The sequence below is a fragment of the Oryctolagus cuniculus genome, chromosome X (genome assembly GCF_964237555.1).
Source record: "Oryctolagus cuniculus chromosome X, mOryCun1.1, whole genome shotgun sequence".
NCBI classification, from domain to species: Eukaryota; Metazoa; Chordata; class Mammalia; order Lagomorpha; family Leporidae; genus Oryctolagus; species Oryctolagus cuniculus.
Window position 1 is genome coordinate 74486186 of NC_091453.1, and position 22349 is coordinate 74508534.

Here is a 22349-nt window from a genome sequence, read left to right on the forward strand (position 1 = left end):
TTCATTTTAAGGAAGAGTGTATGGTCAGTATTCAAAGATCTATTTTGAAGGTACATGTTTTATACTTACAGAAAATGGTCAAATACATGCACAAACCTGTGAACTTAGAGTCTATGGCCAGTAGAGTCCATACTCAATATGCTGGAAACTCACCTTCAGATATCATTTTTACTATATACAGGTAGCACATCAAGAGACTTCTGATTTCATACTGATCCAGCCGGTTATACTGGGAGACACTACTCCTTGTAGAACTCTGTCGTGTCTGTAATACAAGGACCCAATGTTTGTGAACTAGTATTACAATTGTCTTTAGCCTCTAACTTAGTAGCTTTTTATCATTAGTCTTATTTAGGGAAGTTCTAAATGTAAATAAAAATTTTATATCACATCTGGAAGGTAAATAGGCTGAACCTTTGTTGTTAGTATATTTAGTAAAACCAATGGGAATTACAGTGGTATCTTCATAAAGACCATAATACTGTGGGTTTCATTATCATAAGCATTATGTTTCTTCAGTAAAATATAACAGTAACTTTTGTATGGAAAAGGACTTTAGGGCAAGTGAAAGGGTAAAAAACACTTTAAACCCTTTAATTAGAATAGCTCCTTAAAGTTTATTAAAATCTAATCTCCAAATTATAGATTAAAAAGTCTAAAATGGGTTATTGGTATTACAATAAAATAATTATACTAAGAAGGACCTTTAACTTTACAACATAGTGATGTTCCTATTATTTAATACCTTTTGTTAAAATGTAAGAAATTAAGTTATAAGTTATAAGATCGGACTTATTTGGGGATTTGTATGAATAGTATTAGCTAATCACCTAAAGTATTTATCTTTGTTAAGAACCAATACTTTTTTTTTTGATAGGCAGAGTGGACAGTGAGAGAGACAGAGAGAAAGGTCTTCCTTTGCTGTTGGTTCACCCTCCAATGGCCGCCGCGGCCAGCGCGCTGCGGCTGGCCCACCACGCTGATCCGATGGCAGGAGCCAGGTGCTTCTCCTGGTCTCCCATGGGTTGCAGGGCCCAAGCACTTGGGCCATCCTCCACTGCACTCCCTGGCCACAGCAGAGAGCTGGCCTGGAGAAAGGGCAATCGGGAAAGAATCCGGTGCCCCGACCGGGACTAGAACCTGGTGTGCCGGCGCTGCAAGGCGGAGGATTAGCCTAGTGAGCCGCAGCGCCAGCCAAGAACCAATACTTTCAATGGAGATAAATTAGGGATACACATTTAACCTCTCTAATCTTTATTTGCCTTACCTATTACAGTGTCATAAATTGTGTGAAATAGGAACTTTTGGGGATAAATTATTCACTCAAAGGCTCAAGGAAGTATATATAGTAGTTTGCAAGCACTTCCCAGCTAGCAGCATCAGCTAATTTGTATACAAATTTGCAGGCCCTATTCTAGACTTACTGAATCTCACTCATGGGGATTCGGCCCAATAATCTATTTTTATTAAGCCCTCCAGGTGACCGTGATGTATCCTAAGAGTGATATGATACAGGATCAAAAATGCTGGAATTAGAAAATCTGGGTTCAAGCGCAGTCCTGCCATAGCAGGAAGTTCCGAGTTACAATCTCAGCTTTAATTTGCTAATCAAGATTTGGAAGTTATTATTTTTATGGGTCCTTCCCTAATTTTATATGATTCTATGATTTTACAGAGTGACATGACCACACACTGATCTAAAATGAGATTTCTGCCTCAAGGCAGACACATCTCAAACTTTAATGTTACTCTTGAAACCACTTCATGGGAGAGTATTCTGATTAAGTGATGCTGGGATGCTAAGATCATCAATTTGAGGACCTTTATTTTTCTCTCCCAAGTTAATGTCATTATAAAAGAAAGGTTAAATCACTCCTGCCAGTATGTGCTTCATTTTCAATGACAAGGCACACTAGATATTTATGAGACAGACACACACATACAGAGGGCTCCTATCTGTTGGTTTACTCCTCAGATGCCTAGGACGGTGGAGAGGTTGAAGCTAGGAGCTGGGAACTCAACCCAGGTCTCCTATATGAGTGGTGGAAACACAACTACTTGAGCCATCAACTGCTGCCTCCCAGGGTCTGCATTAGCAAGAAGCTGGAGTCAAGAGCCAGAGCAGAGATTCAAACACAGGTACTTCCACAAGGGATATGGGTGTTTTAACCAATGTCTTAACTAAGTACTAGGTCACATATCCTAGTACTTCATTTACTTTTCATTTTATATAAAAGGTATATAGAGAGACAAATGGAGAGAGATCGTCCATCTGCTGGTCTACTACCCAAATGCCTTCAACAGTCACAGCTGGACCAAGCTAAAACCAGGAGCTTGAAATTCAATCTGGGTCTCCCACATAGGTGGCAGGGACCCAAATACCAGAGCCATCATGTGTTGCTACACAGGGTGCACATTAGCAGTAAGCTGGATCTGAAGCAGATAGTTGGGACTTCAACCAGGAACTCCGATGTGGGATGTGGGCTGCCCAAGCAGCAACTTAGCCACTGAGCCAAAAGCCCCCATTGGATATTTTAAACTTGAGCCTTCCCTCTCTAGAATGGGTTACAGTGTAGCAGGGTTAAAGAAGAGTCAGAATTAGAACTATTGAAGATAAATGCCTTATTCTCTAAAAATAGTTTGGGATATCCAAATAGTAGCTGCCAGGATAGAATGGGATTGTTAATATATGCAAGAGTTCTGGAATGCTTTTTATAGCTCTAAGATGGATTATAGGAGAGTAGGTGTATGCAAAAAGAAAGATTTTTTTTTCCTCATGTATATGAAAAGAAAGACTTGTGGCCTAACACATCACTATGGTTATCCTATGTATTTAGTATCTTACATTTTCACCAGTGTTGCCCTGATCTGGAAATCCTGTTGCTCCTTCTGGGATGAGGGAACCTTTGGAATCTTCCCTCTTAATTCCATGTCCATTTGGAAAAGACCCAAAAGCTGGGGGGAAAAGCCAAGTTATTGTTAGAAACAAGGGGAACATTCAAAAACCATTTTACGAAAAGTAAGTACCGAATTGACTTAAGATATGTGGGTACTTCAAAAAGGTGTGGAAAATGGAACTTAAAGATAAGTTTTGGTGCAAAATATTTTTTATTCATGCATGATTTTTTTCATAATATGTATTTCCCATGAACATGTTGAAGACCCCTTAAATTGGAGGGAATAGATCTTGGTCATATAAAATGTAAGGTTAATATCAAAATACCATAAGATACCAAGCAAAGGTTAAGCCAATTTTTTTTTTACCTCTCAAAACACATTATAATACATACAACTACAACAAATTCCTTGAAACTCATAAAACAAAGCCACATGATATAAGAAAACTTGGGCCCAGAAAAGGGAAGTGTGTGGCCCCAAATTGGTGACAGGTAAAAGGACTGGAAACCAACAGTGTTCTCATTATCCTTTATTTTCTCAGCATATCACGTTAGGTCTTTATTTAAAAAGAAATAAAAATCACCAGACTTTTAAGCAAGCTTAGACAAAAAAAAAAATCAGCAAAGTAATGTGGCTGCAATTGTAAAATCTGAACTAAGCTTTAGTAGACATCATGCTATGTATAGTTTTTTAATACAAAATATTTAATAAATACTAAAAACTATAGGGCATATTTCTAAATACTCATAAAATGTATGATCTTTAAAGGGCTTAATTACCAGTGTCTTTTTCAGTACTCAGACTCCCTCTATTTGTAGGTGAAGTGAAGCCACATGGAAACTCATCCCTGGATGCCTGTAACAAACAGAATATGATATCTGGGTCATTTCAACAAAATGTGTACTAGAATAGGAAATGCAAATTAACAGAATAAGACAGCACCCTGATTTTAAACGAAGCTCATTGTGAAAGTCTAAATCAATTACCAGTACTTGGAATTTAGGTGACTTTCTTGGGGCTGGTGCTGTGGCATAGTAGGTAAAGCAGCTACCTGCAGTGCTGGCATCCTATATGGGCACTGGTTCAAGTCCCAGCTGCTCTACTTCCGGTCCAGCTCTTTGCTGTGGCCTGGGAAAGCAGTAGAAGATGGCCCAAGTCCTTGGGCTCCTGCACTCACATGGGAGACCTGGGGGAAGCTCCTGGCTTCGTATCAGCCCAGCTCTGGCTGTTATGGCCAACTGGAGAGTGAACCAGCGGATGGAAGACCTCTCTCTCTCTCTGCCTATGCCTCTCTGTAACTCTTTCAAGTAAATAAATCTTCTTTTTTAAATGCAATTTAGGTGATTTTCAAAAAATATATGGCTACTAGCATAATGTTGTAAACATGACCTCTGGCCCAATGACATATCTCTAAATGGCTTTAACTGTTGCCATTATCAACAGGATTCAGTTTTTTTTTGGAATCGGGAAATTCTAGAAGTAGTGGGTATGACCGAAAGCCCTAGGTGTACTTGAGCTACAAAGGAAAGAACAGATTAGTGAAGTATTTCCAAATATCATTGTTAAATGAATATGGAGTGAGCTTAAGTATGGGCTACTCTGTGTTGGTTAAGAAAAACCATCCTGACATGCAGGTAGATGATGTAGTATTCACATTCAGCTAACTGACAAGATCAGGAGCCCCAGGAAAGCTTAAAAGCAGCTTCCTCAGGGCTCCAGGACAGGCTTGACAAATTTTCAGGGGCACTGGATAGGGGGAACTTCCAGAGGAAGCTATAAAGGACATAATTTAACCTGTGACCCAACAAAATGCCATGGCTGTTCAAGGTGCAAGGATGGCCTTGGGCTGTACAAAATATGGCTGGGGGGCAGGGGACCCAGGGCTAGAGGAAACAGGTGTTTAGCCTATCTGTTAAGTTGCTCATATCCCATATTGGAGTGCCTGGGTTGGATAACTACCTTAAGCTCCTGACTCTAGTCTTGCCAATGCAAACCCTGGGAGCAGGGGTAATAGCTCAAGTGATTGGGTCCCTGCCACCCATGTGAGAAACTTGGATTGAGTTCCTGGCTCCCGACTTTGGGCTGGCTTGAGCTGGGCTGCTGTGGGCATGTGGAGAGTGAACCAGCAGATGGAAGCTCTTTATTTGTGTGCTTCTCTACCTCTAAAATAAAAAAAAATTATATGTATACACATACATACATACACACACACACACATATATCCTAAGGAGAGAAAAAGGAAGCACAGATGAACTGTGATAAGCTAAATGGGACTCACCAAGTAGTACTGAAAGGAGATCACCAAGTGAGGGGAGTAATATAGGGACACAGCTGAATCCCCAGTGCCTAGCATTTTGGAGGTAAAGAATCTTCTGTTCAATTTCCAAGTTGAATAAGTATGTAAAGGAATATTAATAACAACAGCTCTTAAGAACAACAAGTAAAGGAATTCCTGGTGTTCTCTTGGACCTTGGTATTCAAAGTGTAGTCCTTGGACCAACGGCAGCCAAAAACTTGTTAGAAACACAAAACGCTTAAGCCCTGACTTAAGATTTACTGAATTAGAATCTGTGTTTCAACAAATTCCTAAAGACAGGGGCCAGCATTTGGCATAGCAGTTTAAGCTGACACGCGGGATGCCCCCATCCCACCCATACTGCAGTGCCTGGGTTGGAATCCCAGCTCAACTCTGCATTCCAGCTTCCTGATAATGTCTACCCTGGGAAGCAGCAGATGATGGCTCAAGTGGTTTGTTCCCTGCCATCCTCATGGAAGACCCAGATTGAGTTCCAGGCCCCTGGTTTCTGCCTGGCCCAGCCCTGTATGTTGTGGGCACTTGGGAAATGAGTCAGCAGATGGGAACTATCTCCTTGCCTTCCAAATAATTAGCTAAATATTTTTAAAATTCCCCTTGGTGATTGATAGGTTCATTAGTATGAGAAACACTGCTCAAGGAGAAATGGCATAAATTTTAAAATGGAGTAAAACATGAAATTTTAAGTTTGAGACCATACGACATTTGACCCCAATTCCAAATGACTACTTACAGAATTAGGTATGGCTGCACAGGAATATAAGGTGTCTCGACCTGCTAATCGCTGTATATTTTCCAAGAGCAGTCCAACAAATGGAAGGTACAATTGTGCTATTTTGGCTTGCTGGTTCTGAAAAATAATTCGCAAAAGTTTAATAGGTATATAGTATACATATATTACAGATAAACAGAGTTGGCTCCCTATAGCAGTTTGAAGACCAAGAGTGGACTACTATCCAGAAGAAATTCATGAAGCACAAGTTCACTTATACTTAACTCAAAGCTAATTTCCACAAAACTTTGTTGGCATTTAGATTTTTACATGATACAGAGTCAAATCTCATCCCTCAACATAACTAGTTAAAATAAGTAAATTAAAAAAATATTTATTTACTTGAAAGTCAGAGTTACACACAAAGAGTAGGAGAGGCAGAGAGAAAGAGAGGTCTTGCATCCGCCTGTTTACTCCCCAGCTGGCTGGAATGGCCGGAGTTGGGCCAATCCGAAGCCAGGAGCCAGGAGCCTCCTCTGAGTCTCCCACGTGGGTGCAGGGGCCCAAGGACTTGGGCCATCCTCTGCTGCTTTCCCAGGCCATAGCAGAGAGCTGGATTGGAAGCGGAGCAGCTGGGAATCAAACCTGTGCCCATATGGGATGCTGGCACTGCCCACTATGCCACTGTGCCAGCCCCATAAATATTTCTTAATAAGTAAAATATTTCTTAATAGCAATTGACCTATAAAGCAGAAAGTATTAGTTCTTTTAGCTCCAATGAGAACTGAGCTTCATGAGACCAGGGACCATGTCTGTCTAGTTCACTGCTTCATCCCCAGTACCTGGACACATAGATGGTCAATATACATTTAGCTGAATGAATGAATACATTGAAGAAGTTGAAAAAAAAAAACCAACAGTGAATGACTGTACTCATTTGAGAATAAATGGACTTTTTTCAATTAAAGCTGCAATTAGAATAACATGATCTTGGGAGATTGATACATTTGTGAATATGTAAATACAGTGGACCCCTAGCACTGTTAAAGTGCTACCTGTTACATACATTATTGCTTTCCTCAGCTACAGGCATTCCTCCTCAGATACCTATGTCTACTCAAATCAGAGGAATGGTTCTAGTCCTATTTCAAGACTTGGCCTCTAAGGTGAAACAGAGAATATAGCTGAATAGTATCTCACTGTTGTTTTAATTTGCATTTATTCTGAGGCCAGGCATTTTTTCATATGTTAATTGGCCATCTGCACTCCTTTTGTGAATTTCAGGAACTCCTTCTTAATGTTTGGTAGGAAGTTAGAAATTAGCCTGGGGAGGGGGGGGCGGGGGGACTGAGGCAAACAAGTTTCTCCCAGAGAGGAATATTAACAGCCTCAAAGCGCATCTAGGAAGCAGCCCAGAATTTTACAATACAAAGTGCTGCCCATACCCCAGCCTCCCCACCCTCCATGAAAGGGCCCCAGGAGAATCCTCTCTGCTCAACCCCAAAAGGTTACCCAGCCTTTTAACACTGAGAAATAAAACCTTCACAGCCTTCCCCTAATGCACGCACCCAAGGGAAGTTGCTCTGCTAGGCAGCCAGGAGGGCTCCCCAGTCTGATAGCACTGAGCAGTGAAACCTCCGGAGGCATTTTAAATAATTCACACTTCTTGTCCAGAAGAAGGGGGAGGAAGGGAAGGAGAAATGGCACGAAGAACTGGACCAATTCTCTTAAAAACCCCAATCTGAATGTAAACTAGGCACTCTTGCCTTGTGTCTGGAGAGATGCCCATCTGTTCTGACGGATGCCCTACCCCATTCAACCTTGCTTACCACTGCTCTCTGTCTCACCTCTGAATTCTTTCTTGGGCGAACACAAGAACCAATGCCACCCATCTCCGCTAACATTAACAGATTTGTTTCTACCATAGTACACATTAATGGCCGTCTCCATCACCAGGAGATTCTGATTCAGTAGGTCCAGGCTGCCCTGGCTGCTGCTGATGTGCACTGCATACAGGTTTAAGAAGCACTAACCTCGTCTAACTCACTGCCCAGGGCTGGAATGGACCTTCCATACACCCCTGACAAATACCTACTTCTTAAACCTTCTTAGAAACTCTGGCCTTTTTGTGGGTTCTATTAGGAAGGCCCAAGAGTTGAAATATATTCTTATAACATAGTTCAACCACCTTGGTATAATTTTGTTCTTCAGAGCTAGAAAGGGTAAATCGGCTTCTACTTTCACATGGCAACCCCCTTTTTAAATATATATATATATATATATTTTATTGTTTTTTACTGATTTTGGTCAGCTGTCTTGCCATTCTCTTGTATTTCTTTGAGTATTTTTTAAGATTAATTTTATTTATTTGAAAGACAGAGAAAGCCTTTTTTTTTTCTAATTTACTTGAAAGGCAGAATTACAGAGAGGCAGAGGCAGAGAGACAGAAGTCTTCCATCCGCTGATTCACTCAACTGGCTGCAATGGCCAGAGTTGGGCCAATCCGAAGCCAGGAGCCAGGAGCTTGTTCCAGGTCTCCCACGTGGGTGCAGGGGCCCAAGGACTTAGGCCATCTTCCACTGCTTTCCCAGGCCATAGCAGAGAACTAGATTGGAAGTGGAACAGTTGGGTCTTGAACTGGTGCCCATATGGGATGTATGCCACAGTGCATGGCAACCCCTTTCAGAGATGGTGAACCATTGTTCTGCCATGGGCCATTTGGATATTTATGATATCATTCATGGGCCTTATAAAATTATCAATTTTAAAATGAGCCTGCTAGGGGCCAGCACATGAGACTGCTCCAAGAAGTTTGTGAAAATCCGGAACAGGTAGCCAGTGATGTATCTGGAATTTCCTTAGAGGTCAGATTTAGGACTGGTCATATGGAAGGGGGAGAGGTGACCAGGAAGTCCAGTCTTAAACCAGGATTTTCATAGGAAACATTCTGTCCATAAGAAACATTCATTTTTTTTAAAGATTTATTTGACAGAGTTAGAGAGAGAGAGAGAGAGAGAGAGAGAGAGAGAGAGAGAGGTCTTCCACTTGCTGGTTCACTCCCCAAATGACAACAGCCAAAGCTGAGCTGATCCAAAGCCAGGAGCCAGGAGCTTCCCCTGGGTCTCCCACGTACATGCAGGGGCCCAAGGACCTGGGCCATAGCAGAGAGCTGGACTGGAAATGGAGCAGCCGGGACTCGAATCCACGCCCGTATGGGATGCTGGCACTGTAGGCCGCGTCTTTAACCCACTGCACCACAGTGCCAGCCCCAAGGAAACGTTCTTTTTAAAAACTTAGCTATTTATTTGGGGTCACTTTGGGGGACTGAGTGGAAATTAAAGTTTAAAGTTCTCTCTCAACTCTTACTTTGGCATCATCATTAGTGGGGAACATATTTTACTTAAATGTATTTGACAAATGACCTGTTACCCAGGTCACCTGTGAACTCTTTGCACCAAAGGCAGAAAGGACATTTTAATATCCTCATTCAATACAACAGAATTGAAGTTTTGGTTAACCAGGTCCGTGAAGCAAACTAAGTTCTTCTAGAAAGAAACCCATATTTATTTAATGCCTGTATGAAGCTTCTGAACAAAGAGGAAAAGGCTTTAGAAGTTACTGGAAGGGTGATGGAGCTTGGCATTTCATCTTTCCCATAGTTTAAAATCTCAAACAGGTATAGTGTTTAGCATATTTACAGGTACCAATAGCTCTGTGTGTGTGTGTGTGTTGTGTGTTTATATACTGCTTTCAGAATTTAAAAAGTTAAAAATGTTCAAATTTGTGATATAAAATATTAAAATTCCACTTCTGTGTAAGCCATCAATGAAATCACATTTTTATTCATTTTCATCTGTAGAGACAGTAGAGAAAAATACATCTTCCTGCTTCATTGAGGGGTAGTGCATTTTGTACTTTTCCCATGAATCAATTAAAATCTCAGCTAAAGACATTTTCCTCCACATCACATAAGATCCCTTCCTCTGTTACTGAGCAGTTAACCAGGGCTTAGTAACACCTGGCATTTCTTTAAGTTTGACTAAGCTTGGTTGGACTGAATGACTTTTAAGATATCTTTCTAATTTGGACATATTATACCAGGAAACTTGTGTTAAGTCGATATCAACATTCCAAAAAAAGCAAATAGCACAGAGCAAACTACATTAAGTGGGGCTGTGGTACTATAGTTACAATGTAGCAAACCATGCAAACAGCAGGAAGCAAATTACAGTTTAAAGCTAAGGAGTTCATATCAACTCTAGGATAGAAATACACAAAGAAAACTAGTAAGACTTGTGATTTTAAAAAATCATTGTAATCAAAGTATGAAAAGATGTCACTGGCAGGCATTTTCTACTTATAAATAAGCTGGAATACCATGGAAGAAAGAACAAAATCCACCTCTGATCATTTTCAAAATGATCACAATAATAAATGAAATCATAATTTTCTTATATTTGAATGTACAAGCAAAGGGGAAATTTTATAATTCAGAAACAATATGAGTGTTTTTGAGCCATCTGATACCAGGGAACTAAGTCAGGCTATTCGAAATCCATAGGATTTAACGTCAAAAGACTTGCATAGGAGGGTACTTCAAAAAGTATGTGGAAAATAGAACAAAACCAGTAAAGTGATTTTGGTGCAGAAAACTTGAAATGCATGCATAATTTTGTCATCATACACATTTCCCATGAAAATTTTGAAGACCCCTCATATATATGGATTTCAAAAAAAATTTACAACAAAACAAATTTATCTTTTAATTCCATTTTTCATGAAGTTTTTTTTTAAAGTCCACTCATTTGTTAGAAGTGCGAATAAACAGCAAGCAACTACAGCTATGGCCTACACCACACAGACAATGTGTAATATATGTAGGGTTTACAGCCTCACCAACAGCTAATGATAGTAACATTACCACATCACCATTTCAGTGAGAAGAAAATGTTCATATTACATATTTATATATGATATACTTAACATGCCTTATTGATTTAATAATCAATAATATATTTCACATATGTAACAGAATATGCATGGTTACAACCCTATAAGAATGTTTTAAAAATTCATAATCAGTTTATGTAATATATCCTGAAGCAGTTACACTGTTCTTTAAATACTATTTAAAAAATAAAATTAAAAATTATTTAAGAAACCAGTATTTTTCTTCAACAGCAGCATTTTTTGAAACCTAATGATTAGAAATGCAAACAAAATCTTATTCATAAAAATAAGTTCTCATCAATGCTCATGTGCTCCTTCCTACAAACTTTATCCCAATGAAAAATCTTAGTAGAAATTCACTAGTCATGCGGACATCCTTACCTTGTGCTGGTATCTAGTGTCAAATGCATGTTTTATCAACAGATTCTTTATGACAGAGATAGCTGTATATCTGATCTCATAATTGTCTTGAAGAGCAATGGAGGTTTCCCTCAGAAGTAGGCCAACCAAGAAGTGATGCTTGCAATACTCATCTGATAAACTGTATTCAAGATTTGAATCTGCAGTACAATGAAATTGAAAGCCCATTTATAAAAATATTCAAAAATCAGTATACAATTAAAATACTGTATTTATTGTTTAAGAATCTGTAATCATGCTAGCTAGAACTATGTTTATTATTAAAGAATCTGAATAATTTTTTATCATATAGAATAAGCATGCAAAATTTTATAAAAGCCCTCCTAATTAGGGCTAGATGATAGTTTTAATGATAATTTCAGGCAGCAAGTAAGTCCCCAGATTCTTTCTGCTCCATCCAACCCCCCGCCCTGGATTCTTTTAAACTCTTAGAAGTCTTAGGATAGAACATAGAATGAAATAATTCTATATTTGGTAGTGTCTTAACCCGTTTCTTTATATCTGAAGAGATTTCATTACAACTACTCATTTGAATAACTCTGTTCAACAGTTCTTTATCTACTTATCCATTTATACTTGAAAATAGGAAGAGAAACTAGAAACAACTGAACTGTTCTAACAGTATTGACTATTTCAGTAAGCATCACATAATGGCCTGAATGTATATGTGAGATACAAGAATAAAACCAGGCTCATCTCTCTCCAATCCATCACCACACAAATACAAATCTTTTATTTCATAAAATCACCACCAAATTATGCCTTCGCTCCCTTTTATACTCTCAGTCTATTTGAAATCCCAGATGTTAATATCCTGGTTGGGCTTTGCCTTGCTTGTAACTACTCAGAGGGGATGGTGATCAGGTTTAGTAATTTCTACAGTATATTTCTACTCTCTCTATCCTCTTCCCTACCATGTGATTTTGTTTGGCCACAAAGCTGAGGGACATAGTTTGTAATTTCTTCTTTGGCCTCTTTAGCATGTAATATAATTCTATGTATCCAGTTAGGATTTAGTAAATGCTGGGAGTAGTCTAATTGAATTCTCAATTCTGATGATCTGCTCACCCCTTCTTCTTCCTGACTTCCTCATAGCTATGAATAAATATTGGAGGAAGTAGGTGAGCCACACATGCTCAGAATATAATTAAGCAATGGCTGAACAGGGCTGCTATGGTTTTTAAGTATTTTTCTCCATTTCTACTGCTTGTGATTCCATCACTAAAACCATCATTCAGTAGATGCTCTCCTAGAAACCAAGGCAGTTGATTTTCTTCCTACACTGGTCATGCTGTTTTGAATTCCACTCAGTCTGTACACATATGGGTCAGTTATGGCCAAGCAAGGTGGCCTTATCAGGGCAGATTTTGCAAGTGGGAATGAATTTTGTTATTTCAGTGATTTGACTAAATCCAATCAGGCAGTTTCAGCCACACCTTCAAATCTTTGGCTGAGCAGTCCTTAAATAGGGTCAGAGAGAAGAAAGCATGACTGAAGGATACCACGCCTTCTAGAACAGATACGCTCAGCCCCACCCCAGCCCCCATGCCAGCTTGCAGCAGGAACCTGTTTGCAAGTTGATTCATCTAGCAATATTCAAGTTTACTTCCAAAGTAAACACACTGCCTCCTGGATTTGCTGGGTACTTTAACGAAAGCCTCATTTAGGCAAGAGAAGATTTGAAAAGCAAACAAAGCCCCCATCCATCTTAGCCATTCATCAAATCAACTGTGCTTAGAGACAGCAAGCTACTTTAGAGTGAACCGAGTTAAACCTACCTACTGAAGTCAAACGGTCCACCGCAAATGAAAAAAAATCTAATTAATATATAAAAAGAAAGGGGACAAATAAAAAACATAGTAACATAAGAATAGTGCTACACAACAAAGCATTCAATAAAAATAGCAATGGAGATAATGAAGGCATTTCATAAAGTTAGTACATACATATTCCTATTTTAATCTGCCTTTATTATTTTCCTGATGCTTTCAGCAGAAGTGCAGTTACATTTTTTCTTAATTTCGTCTCATGTAATATTTCAACCACTGCTGCATAGAGCAATTTTATTAGTATCAATATCTGCGTTTAAGCAGCCATTTATGTAACACACCCAATTTCATCATGCTATGAAGACAACCCTTGATACCATGAAGGAAATGGCATTAATGGACGTAGCGTCACATAGTTAACAATTCTGAGGTCAACTTCAAGATGACTAGTTTAACTAGACAGCATTACACTACACTAGCACTAGCAAAAACAAAGGGAAAGGGGCATTCCAATTGATGGAAAGTGCCAATACATACCTTGAACTCTCTGCAGTTTAGGTTTCGCAAATGCCATTGGCAAGTTCAGAGGAATGTAATGTTCATGATTGCAAATTGTTTGCAGAAAATCAAACTTGTATTCTGCCAGAACCTAAACAGAAAGAAATTATACACCAATTCTGTAGTTAGCAAGGATTTACTATTTTAGTAACTTAATCTGTGGCATCAATTTTCACAACAGAAGTGTCTAGTAGTCCAAGTGTATACCTTGAGATAGGACTTGTATCAGCAAGAGTTAACACAACAGGCCTGAGACTACCGTCCTCACAAAGGCATGCTTCCCAGGTTGCTCTTTGGCTGGCATTCTGGGAAGTTGGATTTTGACATGTTCCCTACGCAATAAGTTTGTGCATTTGGTGCCAGCCTGCTTAGATTACTGTACAAACAATATGATTTATGGTGAACACCTGTTTTGCTTTCCTTTCTGAGAGTTTAGAATTTTGACGGGGCTCCAATATTCATACATGACCAGCCCCCAATAAAAGCCTCAATGTTGAGTGTCCAACAAGCTTCCTTGAATAGAAATGTCATGCTCATGTTGCTGCACGTTAAGGGCTGAAGGGCAAGTGTGCTCTGTGTGAACCCTCACAGGAGGGTGAAAGCTACTGCATAGGCACTGCTTTAGACCCTGCGTGGATGTCTTTTGTCCTGTGTGAGCCCGCCGAGTAGTCTCACCATGTCACTCAGAATCTCAAGTCACGAGGATGACTGCATGTTGAGTCCTGCTATTCCCTTCTTTGAAGTCAAGCTATACTCAAAGTAGCTAAATGAAAACAGCAGTTCCAAATCCTCCAGAAGAGAATAAATGTCACCCTTGGTCTCATGCATTCATGTCTGACCTCCACTACAATTATGTCTTTATAACTTACCTTAGGATCTTTGGGGCTGAATCCAGATATGTAGTCATTTATAAGATTGAAAACAAATCCTCTATCCATTAGTGTCAAACAGCGCTACAGAGGCCAAAAGAAAAGGAACAGTTAGGTACATGATTCTAAAGGTCTGTCAAGTATATGTTTTGAAAATTTTTAAAATTTGTTCCATACTAGGGGGTGACATTTTTAATTTTATAGATAATACAATAAGAGCTTTCAGAACTTCAGATGACTTTAAAGAAAAAGATAAAGGGCAAGTGACTTATTGGAATTGGAACTCAAGGGCCTCAGCTCTACAATTTTCAAAACAAGATACACATACCTGTGATTTATTAGGCTACATTGTTTCATTCTGGTTAAACCTTAAAGCCTAGAGTAGGGTGTTCAGTTAGCTACTGAAAGCGGGACTTCCCCATGTACACAATTCAGACCAAAAGAGAAGGTTGTGTTGCGGTCAGTGTGAAGTCTTGGCCTATTAAAACATTCTGCCTCTGTATCAGCCTTAATAACTGTTCATATTTGTCTGCATCATTCTCCTAGCTAAGGCTCTCGCCACCTTGGAACTGGACAACTTCAGTGGGCTGACTCGCCAGTCTTCATGCCTCTCATCTCTCCATCCATTTAACTCTTCCAGATTAACATCTAAATCCTATCCCAATTATGTCAGCTTCCTATCCCAAACCTTGCAATACTTCCCTATAGCCTATAATACAATTTCAAACTCCTTAGCTTGACATTCAAGGACACTCATGATCTTGTACCAACCTACTTTTCCAGAATTACCTTCCTGTGGAGCCCGCTGGTTTATTATCTCCTCAACAGGCACCTCTGGGTCCCTACTCAAGCCAGGCCCAGCAATTCTATCGCTACTTCTTGCTAATCCTGCCCCATTCTTTAAGGTTCTTAAGAAGTCCCATCTTCCTCAACCACCTTCACCCACAAGTCTCTTTAAATACATTATTTTACACTAGTGTCTATTTCATTGATTTTCCTGTGTTCTCACCTACATAAAACAATAAGAACAGTCTCAGAGCTGGAAGTGTGGCATAGCAGGTAAAGCTGCCACCTACAGTCCCAGCATCTCATACGGGCACCAATTCAAGTCCTGGCTGCTCCACTTCCGATCCAGCTCTCTGCTATGGCCTGGGAAAGCAGCAGAAGAAAGCCCAAGTGCTTGGGCCCCTGCACCTGCATGTGGGAGACCCAGAGGAAGCTCCTGGCTCCTGGCTTCAGATCAGCACAGCTCTGACCATTGCAGCCATTTGGCGAGTGAACCAGAGGATGGAAGACCTCTCTGTGTGTGTGTGTGTGTGTAACTCTGACTTTCAAATAAATAAATAAATCTATTTTTTAAAAAATATACTTTTCTTTGTATTCTCCATAGCACCTAGAATATTCCTGTGAAATAAAAATCCCAATTCTTGATTAGCCAGCTTTTATGCTTCTCCTCCCTTTTCCTCGGCAACTGTCTATGGTCATACCCTCATCACCTTTCACTGGGATTACTAAGCTAGGTTGATTCTCATTTATTCATTTGGTCAACAAACATTTGAAGAATCCATTGTATTTGAGACAATGCATTAGGTTCTATAAAAATACAAAGTTGAATAACACATGTTCTTACTCATGACAAATGGTAAAGACAGAACACATAATTAGAATACTACACACATAGTAAGATGTGCCATAGAAATCTGTCAAGGATGGGGAACAACAGAAGGGAGATCAACACTGCATGGGAAGGTTAGGGAAGAGCTGAGCCCGACTTGGTCTTCAAGTCACTTTGACATGGGAGAAACAGACAGGAGAGGAGATAGAGCTCACTGAGCTCTAAGATTTTTCTCATGATTTCTGCCAGCACTGCACTGTAACTCTACCCCCTTACATGGCAATCCAGTATGCCGACTTTCCCAGGCTGCATTTTTATATCATCTGATACCAGGAAAGAGGAGATGCCACGATGAACACGTGAAAGTTATGCTCCACCTGGAGGTACCATGAAACTCCTAGAAAGCCCCACGTACACTAAACCCCACCCAGACTCTGCATCCTATCTGTATATTCATTAGGGCACTACCCTTTACCCCATAAGTGGGTCTGTTATATGTGGGAATACTCCTTTTTGCCTTTGGCTTCTGGCCCTTGCTGTGAGTCTTTATCTGGCCTCCTCCCATGCTCCCTGCTAATAGGTAACTGTCTGGCTCACTCATGGCAGGTATCTCTGTGTGGAGCTGTCCACACTCACATATAAATTTATGTTCACTCTCTCACTTTTAAATAAATCCTGCTCTCACTTGTGTACTGTATTCATGCCTCTCCTTTCTGAATTCTTATCTCTGTGGGGGCAAGAACTTGGAATATAATTATGATTCATATTCCCAGAACAACTTCTTCCATTGTACCAGCAATACTGTTATTCTTAAAAATCACTTGTTCAGAGCCAGCATGGTGGCGTAGTGGGTAAAGCCGTTGCCTGTAGTGCCGGCATCCCATATGGACGCTGGTTCGAGTCCCGGCTGCTCCACTTCCAATCCAGCTCTCTGCTATGGACTGGGAAAACAGTAGAAGATGGCCCAAGTCCTTGGGCCCCTGCACCCGCGTGGGAGACCAGAAGAAGCTCCTGGCTCCTGGCTTCAGATTGGCCCCGCTCCGGCTGTTGCAGCCATCTGGGAAGTGAACCAGGGGACAGAAGAACTCTCTCTGCCTCTGCCTGAATGTAACTCTGCCTTTCAAATAAATAAATAAATCTTTAAAAAACATCACTCATCCCTAAAGAATTTCTGAAAATGCTTATCTCATCTTTGCTCAGTGGCCTTCAACCTGCAACACTCTCAGCACTGGTCTTGAGGAACTTGTCTCTGTTCAGACTGCCGGGTCATAATCCCTCCCTCTCTTGTTTTCCTACAGTATTGTGTTTGGATTTGTTATTACCATTATCACTTTTATCGTGTACATATACTTCAACTGACTACAGACATACTTCTCACATCTTTGAATCCTCAAAAAGAAGACAAGCAACCATCTATAGATATGAATACTGTTCAAGGGGCCAGTGCTGTGGCATAGCAGGCAAAGCTGCCACTTGTCACTTCCCATGTGGGTATCAGTTCAGGTCCTGGATACCTCACTTCCAATAGAGCTCCAAGTTCATGTGCCTGAAAATGCAGTGGAGGATTGCCCAAGTGCTTGTGGCCCTGCCACCCATGTGGGAGATGGGGTGGAGTTCCTGGCTCCAGCCTTGGCTGTTCTGGCCATTTGGGGAGTGAACCAGAAGATGGAAGATTCTCTCTCTCTCTCTCTCTCTCTCTCTCTCTCTCTCTCTCTAGCTCTGTCGCTCCCTCTCTAATTCTGCCTTTTAAATACATAAAATAAATCTTTTTAAAAAATATTTAAAGTCTGGGGCCGGCATTGTGGTAGAGTAGGTTAAGCTACTACCTGCAGCACTGGCATCCCATATGGGCACCTGTTCAAGTCCCAGCTGCTCCACTTCCGACCCAGCTTCCTGCTAATATACCTGGGAAAGCAGTGGAAGATGGCCCAAATGCTTGAACCTCTGCATCCATGTGGGAGACCTGGATGAAGCTCCTGGCTCCTGATCAGCCCATTTCCAGTCGTGTGGACATTTAGGGAGTGAACCAGCAAATGAAATGTCTCTCTCTCTCTCTCTCTCTCTCTCTCTCTCTCCCTCTCCCTAACTCTGCCTTTCAAATACATAATTAAATTCTCAAAAAAAATTTAAGTCCATTGGAGAAACTAGGACTTTATATTTCAGAGATCTCATCCTTAGTTTACTTTTTAAAAGAGTAGATGTTTAAAAGGGTGGATGTTTGCTTTTGAATACACAAAAATGGCTTATGTCATAATTTAAGAACTTTATTTTGAATTCTGGCAAAGGGAAGTCTAATGTTAGAAAATGATACCCTGGAGATCTGAATTATGAATTTTTAACAAAAGACAAAAGTATGTTAGACACTAAAACTGCTTGGAGTAATGACCAGAAGGTTCTTAGTATATGTTTGATACATTTTGAAAGGCTAAAAAGCAAATAAAAACTAAGTGAAATACTAACTCACACCTGTCTTCTGCAACAAATCAAGTACTGTTACTTTATAGAATAGCTGCATTCTGGCAATGCCCCTCACAGACTGACAATAATGGAACACAACAATGATAAATGTTTATCTTTCATACATATAGAGATTTCTGGTATTTTTTTTTAAATTTTTTTTGACAGGCAGAGTGGACAGTGAGAGAGAGAGAGAGAGAGAGAGAGAGAGAGAGAGAGAGAAAAGTCTTCCTTTTTGCCATTGGTTCACCCTCCAATGGCCGCTGCGGCCGGCGCACTGCGGCCGGCGCACGGAGCTGACCAGATGGCAGGAGCCTCACTCGCCAACACTAATAATTCGTATGTATATGTATTCACATACATACATACTGTGGTTTCATCACCAAATGGGTAGCTATAAGTTCAAAGGATGAAAACTCTAAAGCCAGGGCCGGCATTGTGGTGCAGTGGGTTAAGCCATGGTCTGCGACACCAGCATCCCATATGGATTTGAGTCCACTTCTGATCCAGCTCAGTGCTAATGTTCCTGGTAAAGCAGTGGAGGATGGCCCAACATGGGAAACCCAAGTGGGAGACCTGGAAGAAGCTCCTGGCTCCTGGTTTTGGCCATTTGGGGAGCGAACCAGCAGATGGAAGATCTTTCTATCTGTCTCTGTCTCTCTGTAACTCTGACTCTCAAATAAATAAATCTTTAAAAGAAAATCCAAAAGCCAGCATGGGCCAGACAAGTGATTTAAATGCATAAACAGGATTGGGGTACAATAAGGAATGGTGGAAACTGTAGCAACCTAGGGAGTATCTGCCCCATCTAAAAGCATCCAGATTACAGTATGTTTAAAAACAACCTGTGAAAGAAGCCAACCCTATCTTCTAGCTAAGCCACGTATGTGGGATCTCTTATTTAATTAACTAGTCATTTTTAGCAAGAGAAAAAAAATCAATCTTGGATGAACTGATCAATTAATTCTGCAAAGTGGACGATTTTTATGTTTGGCTTTCAAGACTGTAGCAGGGAAGAGTTCCTTACCATGTTCTAGCTGCCTGTAACTCACCTTCAGAAAGCTAGCCAAACTATAATTCACATTTCTGGACTCATCTGGGATTTCCGCATAGCGAATGGTCACGTGGGGGATTATTGCAAGCAGCAATGAATGTAAGACATGATGAAACGCCTCCGGGAACCTTTGGCCTCTAGGAAGCTTAAAGCAAATCAGCAGAGAACAAAAGTCAGAGTTCCCAAAGGTCCAAAGCAATTGTCATTTTTATTTTCAAACACATTCTCTACGTAAAACGTTTCTACACTGAAATATAATCTTCCTCCCAACTGAAAAATGACATCACTATTTCAATATGTACCTTACTGGAGATCATACAAGAACTAGCTGGACCCCTGATAAGCTAAATGAAATTATCAGCAAGAATGAGTCATTCTGACCCAACTGTTTAATACCATGTTCCCAATATACAGACGCATCTCAGTTTTTCATTCCATTTTTATTCTGGCACACAGAATAGTCATGTGTCTCAATTTCAGTAAACCCCTTCTATGATTCATTCTTAAAAACAAAAAGCAGCTGAACATTGACAACCTTTAGCTTTACAACTCGTATAAGAAAATCTCTTTGTATCTTGAAAACAAAAATACAACTAAATACATATACCACATTCCAGGAACACATGTATGACATAAAGTGGGTTTAACTTTGTAACCCTTCTAAGAGGAGGGCTATGTGCTACTTGCTCACCTTCCAAATCAATCTTTTCAACACAATCTTTTCAACCACAAGACAAAGGCAAAGTTTCAAAAGTAATGAGTTTATAGGCAAATAACTATAGGAAAGACTATGGAGAAAATGGAGAGACGTCTGCAGATTAGACTAGAGAAAGTATGAACAGTGAGCCCTCAGATTTATACAATGTATCCATTATTTCTGTAAGCAACATTGAAAACATGAAGGGCTAAGAGTCCTTGAATAGAAAAGGGGATTTGTACATCCTGGCTGTGAGTACAAGTAGCTTCCTTTGTCTATGTAAAATAGTATTCTTATAAATATACACAACTATTAAGTGTCAGTTAAAAATAAAACAAAAAATATTCTCAAGCCTACTTACCTTAATTTTATTCTCCTCCAACAAGTATGTAGCCATTGATTTTGCAATTATTTCAAAGAAAAACCATGAGTACTAAAATAAATAGATAGATAGATAGATAAATAAATAAATAAATAAAGCCTTGATCAGTTACCCAAATCTCTGAAGCCTTGCAAAATCTGCCAAGTCAATATGGATTTTGTCTCTGAACTTGGCTAACATTTTCCAGTGCTACCAAGTCACTATCAAAATCCCACAGGATAACCTTCAAATTGTTTCAGCAAAAAGATACTATCAGACCTCAGGGTTGACCGCTGATGTACAAAGGGAAGATGCGAATGGAATGTTCTCCTCCATGGAGAGAGGTATTTTTTTTTTTAATCTTTGACATTTGTTTCAAACTGCCCACATGTAGTTATAAAAGCAAGATATCTTTTAGTTTGCAATGTTACTATTTTGAAACTCTCTACAGACCACAATGAGTGTTCTTACTCCCTATGCTCAGAGCAGGTGTCAACCTTGTCCTTGCAGCCTAAATGGCCTAGGTGCTTGCCTGCCCCACATGATCTGAAAGGGAGAGAGAATCCTCAGGTCGATTCATCCCCAGATATCCCAAATTCTACCAATGGAAGAATAAAATAATGGCAATAATAAGGGCTACCATTTATGGAGTGGGTCAGAAAACTATACAGTAGATGCTTTACTTACATTTTAGAAATGAGGAGTTGGAGACTCAGAGATGCCAAAAATCTGGCCTATGTCACAGAACTGTTCTGTGGTGGATACAGGGTTCTAACTAAGACCCATCTAATGGAAAATTCTATTATGCATGTGATTGAGGGCCGGAGGTGAGTAGAGAGGGCAAAGGAGGTTCTGAGGAGAACATGAGGAAAAGGACGCATGCTTGAATTGCTAGGACGCCTAGACCTGACATGAGAAGGCATGAGAGAAGTGTGTCTAGGGCTGCTTTTGTTGCTGGTTGTGTCCTGTGCCCTTACCTTTAGCAGTTTGTTTATTGCTAAAAAATCTGCAGACTGTTTCAGTATTGCTATCATGGTAGTAGCCAGGGTTTCATGTATCAGCTGGGACTGAGGAGCACTTGGTTTTTCAGGCCGGAAACTATACTACAAAGAAAATGAACTGTAAGATGAAATTGTCACATAAAACAAATCGCTCAGAAAGCAAGCTTACTCCACAAACCTTTATGAAGGATCTTAAATAACTATCCAAGCCTTCTTCATGGCACTTTGATACAATATGTAGGAGGACCCTGAAATGAGATTCACAGAACTTAGCATGTCTTGTGACAATCAATGACCATAGTTTAATTGTTAAATAAAATCATTGTTCTAACCCTAAAAAATACCTGACATTGCCTGGACAATTAAAAATGAGATGACTGCATAAGATATAATGGTAATTATATAGATTTCAGCACTTACCATGTTTAGGGACTTGGAAAATATATTTCCTGGTTAAATATGCATCTAAAGTATGGTCATAGCTACAATGTAGTATAAGACCTCAAGGAAGGTAAATACTGAAATCTCCCTCTAGTGATAATAAAAGCAAGAGAATAGAGGTTCCATGAAAAGCATGTTAACAGATGGCAGGGGAAAGAGCGAGTGGAAGGAAGAGACAGGGCAGGTACAGTGTCAGCTAAAATTGGAGATAATTAACATAAACTTCATAGGAA

At 40.0% G+C, this 22349-nt stretch overlaps 1 protein-coding gene across 3 annotated transcripts in view; it reads right to left on the minus strand.

Annotated features, from left to right (window-relative positions):
• DOCK11 (dedicator of cytokinesis 11) overlaps positions 1 to 22349 on the minus strand; it is a 213951-nt gene that overhangs the window by 66443 nt on the left and 125159 nt on the right. For 2 of the 3 annotated variants that reach the window (XM_051827332.2, XM_008272922.4), the window contains exons 25-36: positions 21854 to 21923; positions 21652 to 21777; positions 20675 to 20746; positions 19615 to 19761; positions 14491 to 14574; positions 13601 to 13712; positions 13073 to 13111; positions 11256 to 11434; positions 5946 to 6062; positions 3678 to 3753; positions 2846 to 2955; positions 154 to 265 (exon numbers count right to left, since the gene is read on the minus strand). In XM_051827332.2, coding sequence (XP_051683292.1) covers positions 154 to 265; positions 2846 to 2955; positions 3678 to 3753; positions 5946 to 6062; positions 11256 to 11434; positions 13073 to 13111; positions 13601 to 13712; positions 14491 to 14574; positions 19615 to 19761; positions 20675 to 20746; positions 21652 to 21777; positions 21854 to 21923 — 1244 coding nt within the window. The remainder of the gene's footprint in view (positions 1 to 153; positions 266 to 2845; positions 2956 to 3677; positions 3754 to 5945; positions 6063 to 11255; positions 11435 to 13072; positions 13112 to 13600; positions 13713 to 14490; positions 14575 to 19614; positions 19762 to 20674; positions 20747 to 21651; positions 21778 to 21853; positions 21924 to 22349) is intronic. The other variant, XM_002720256.5, reaches the window with a different exon arrangement.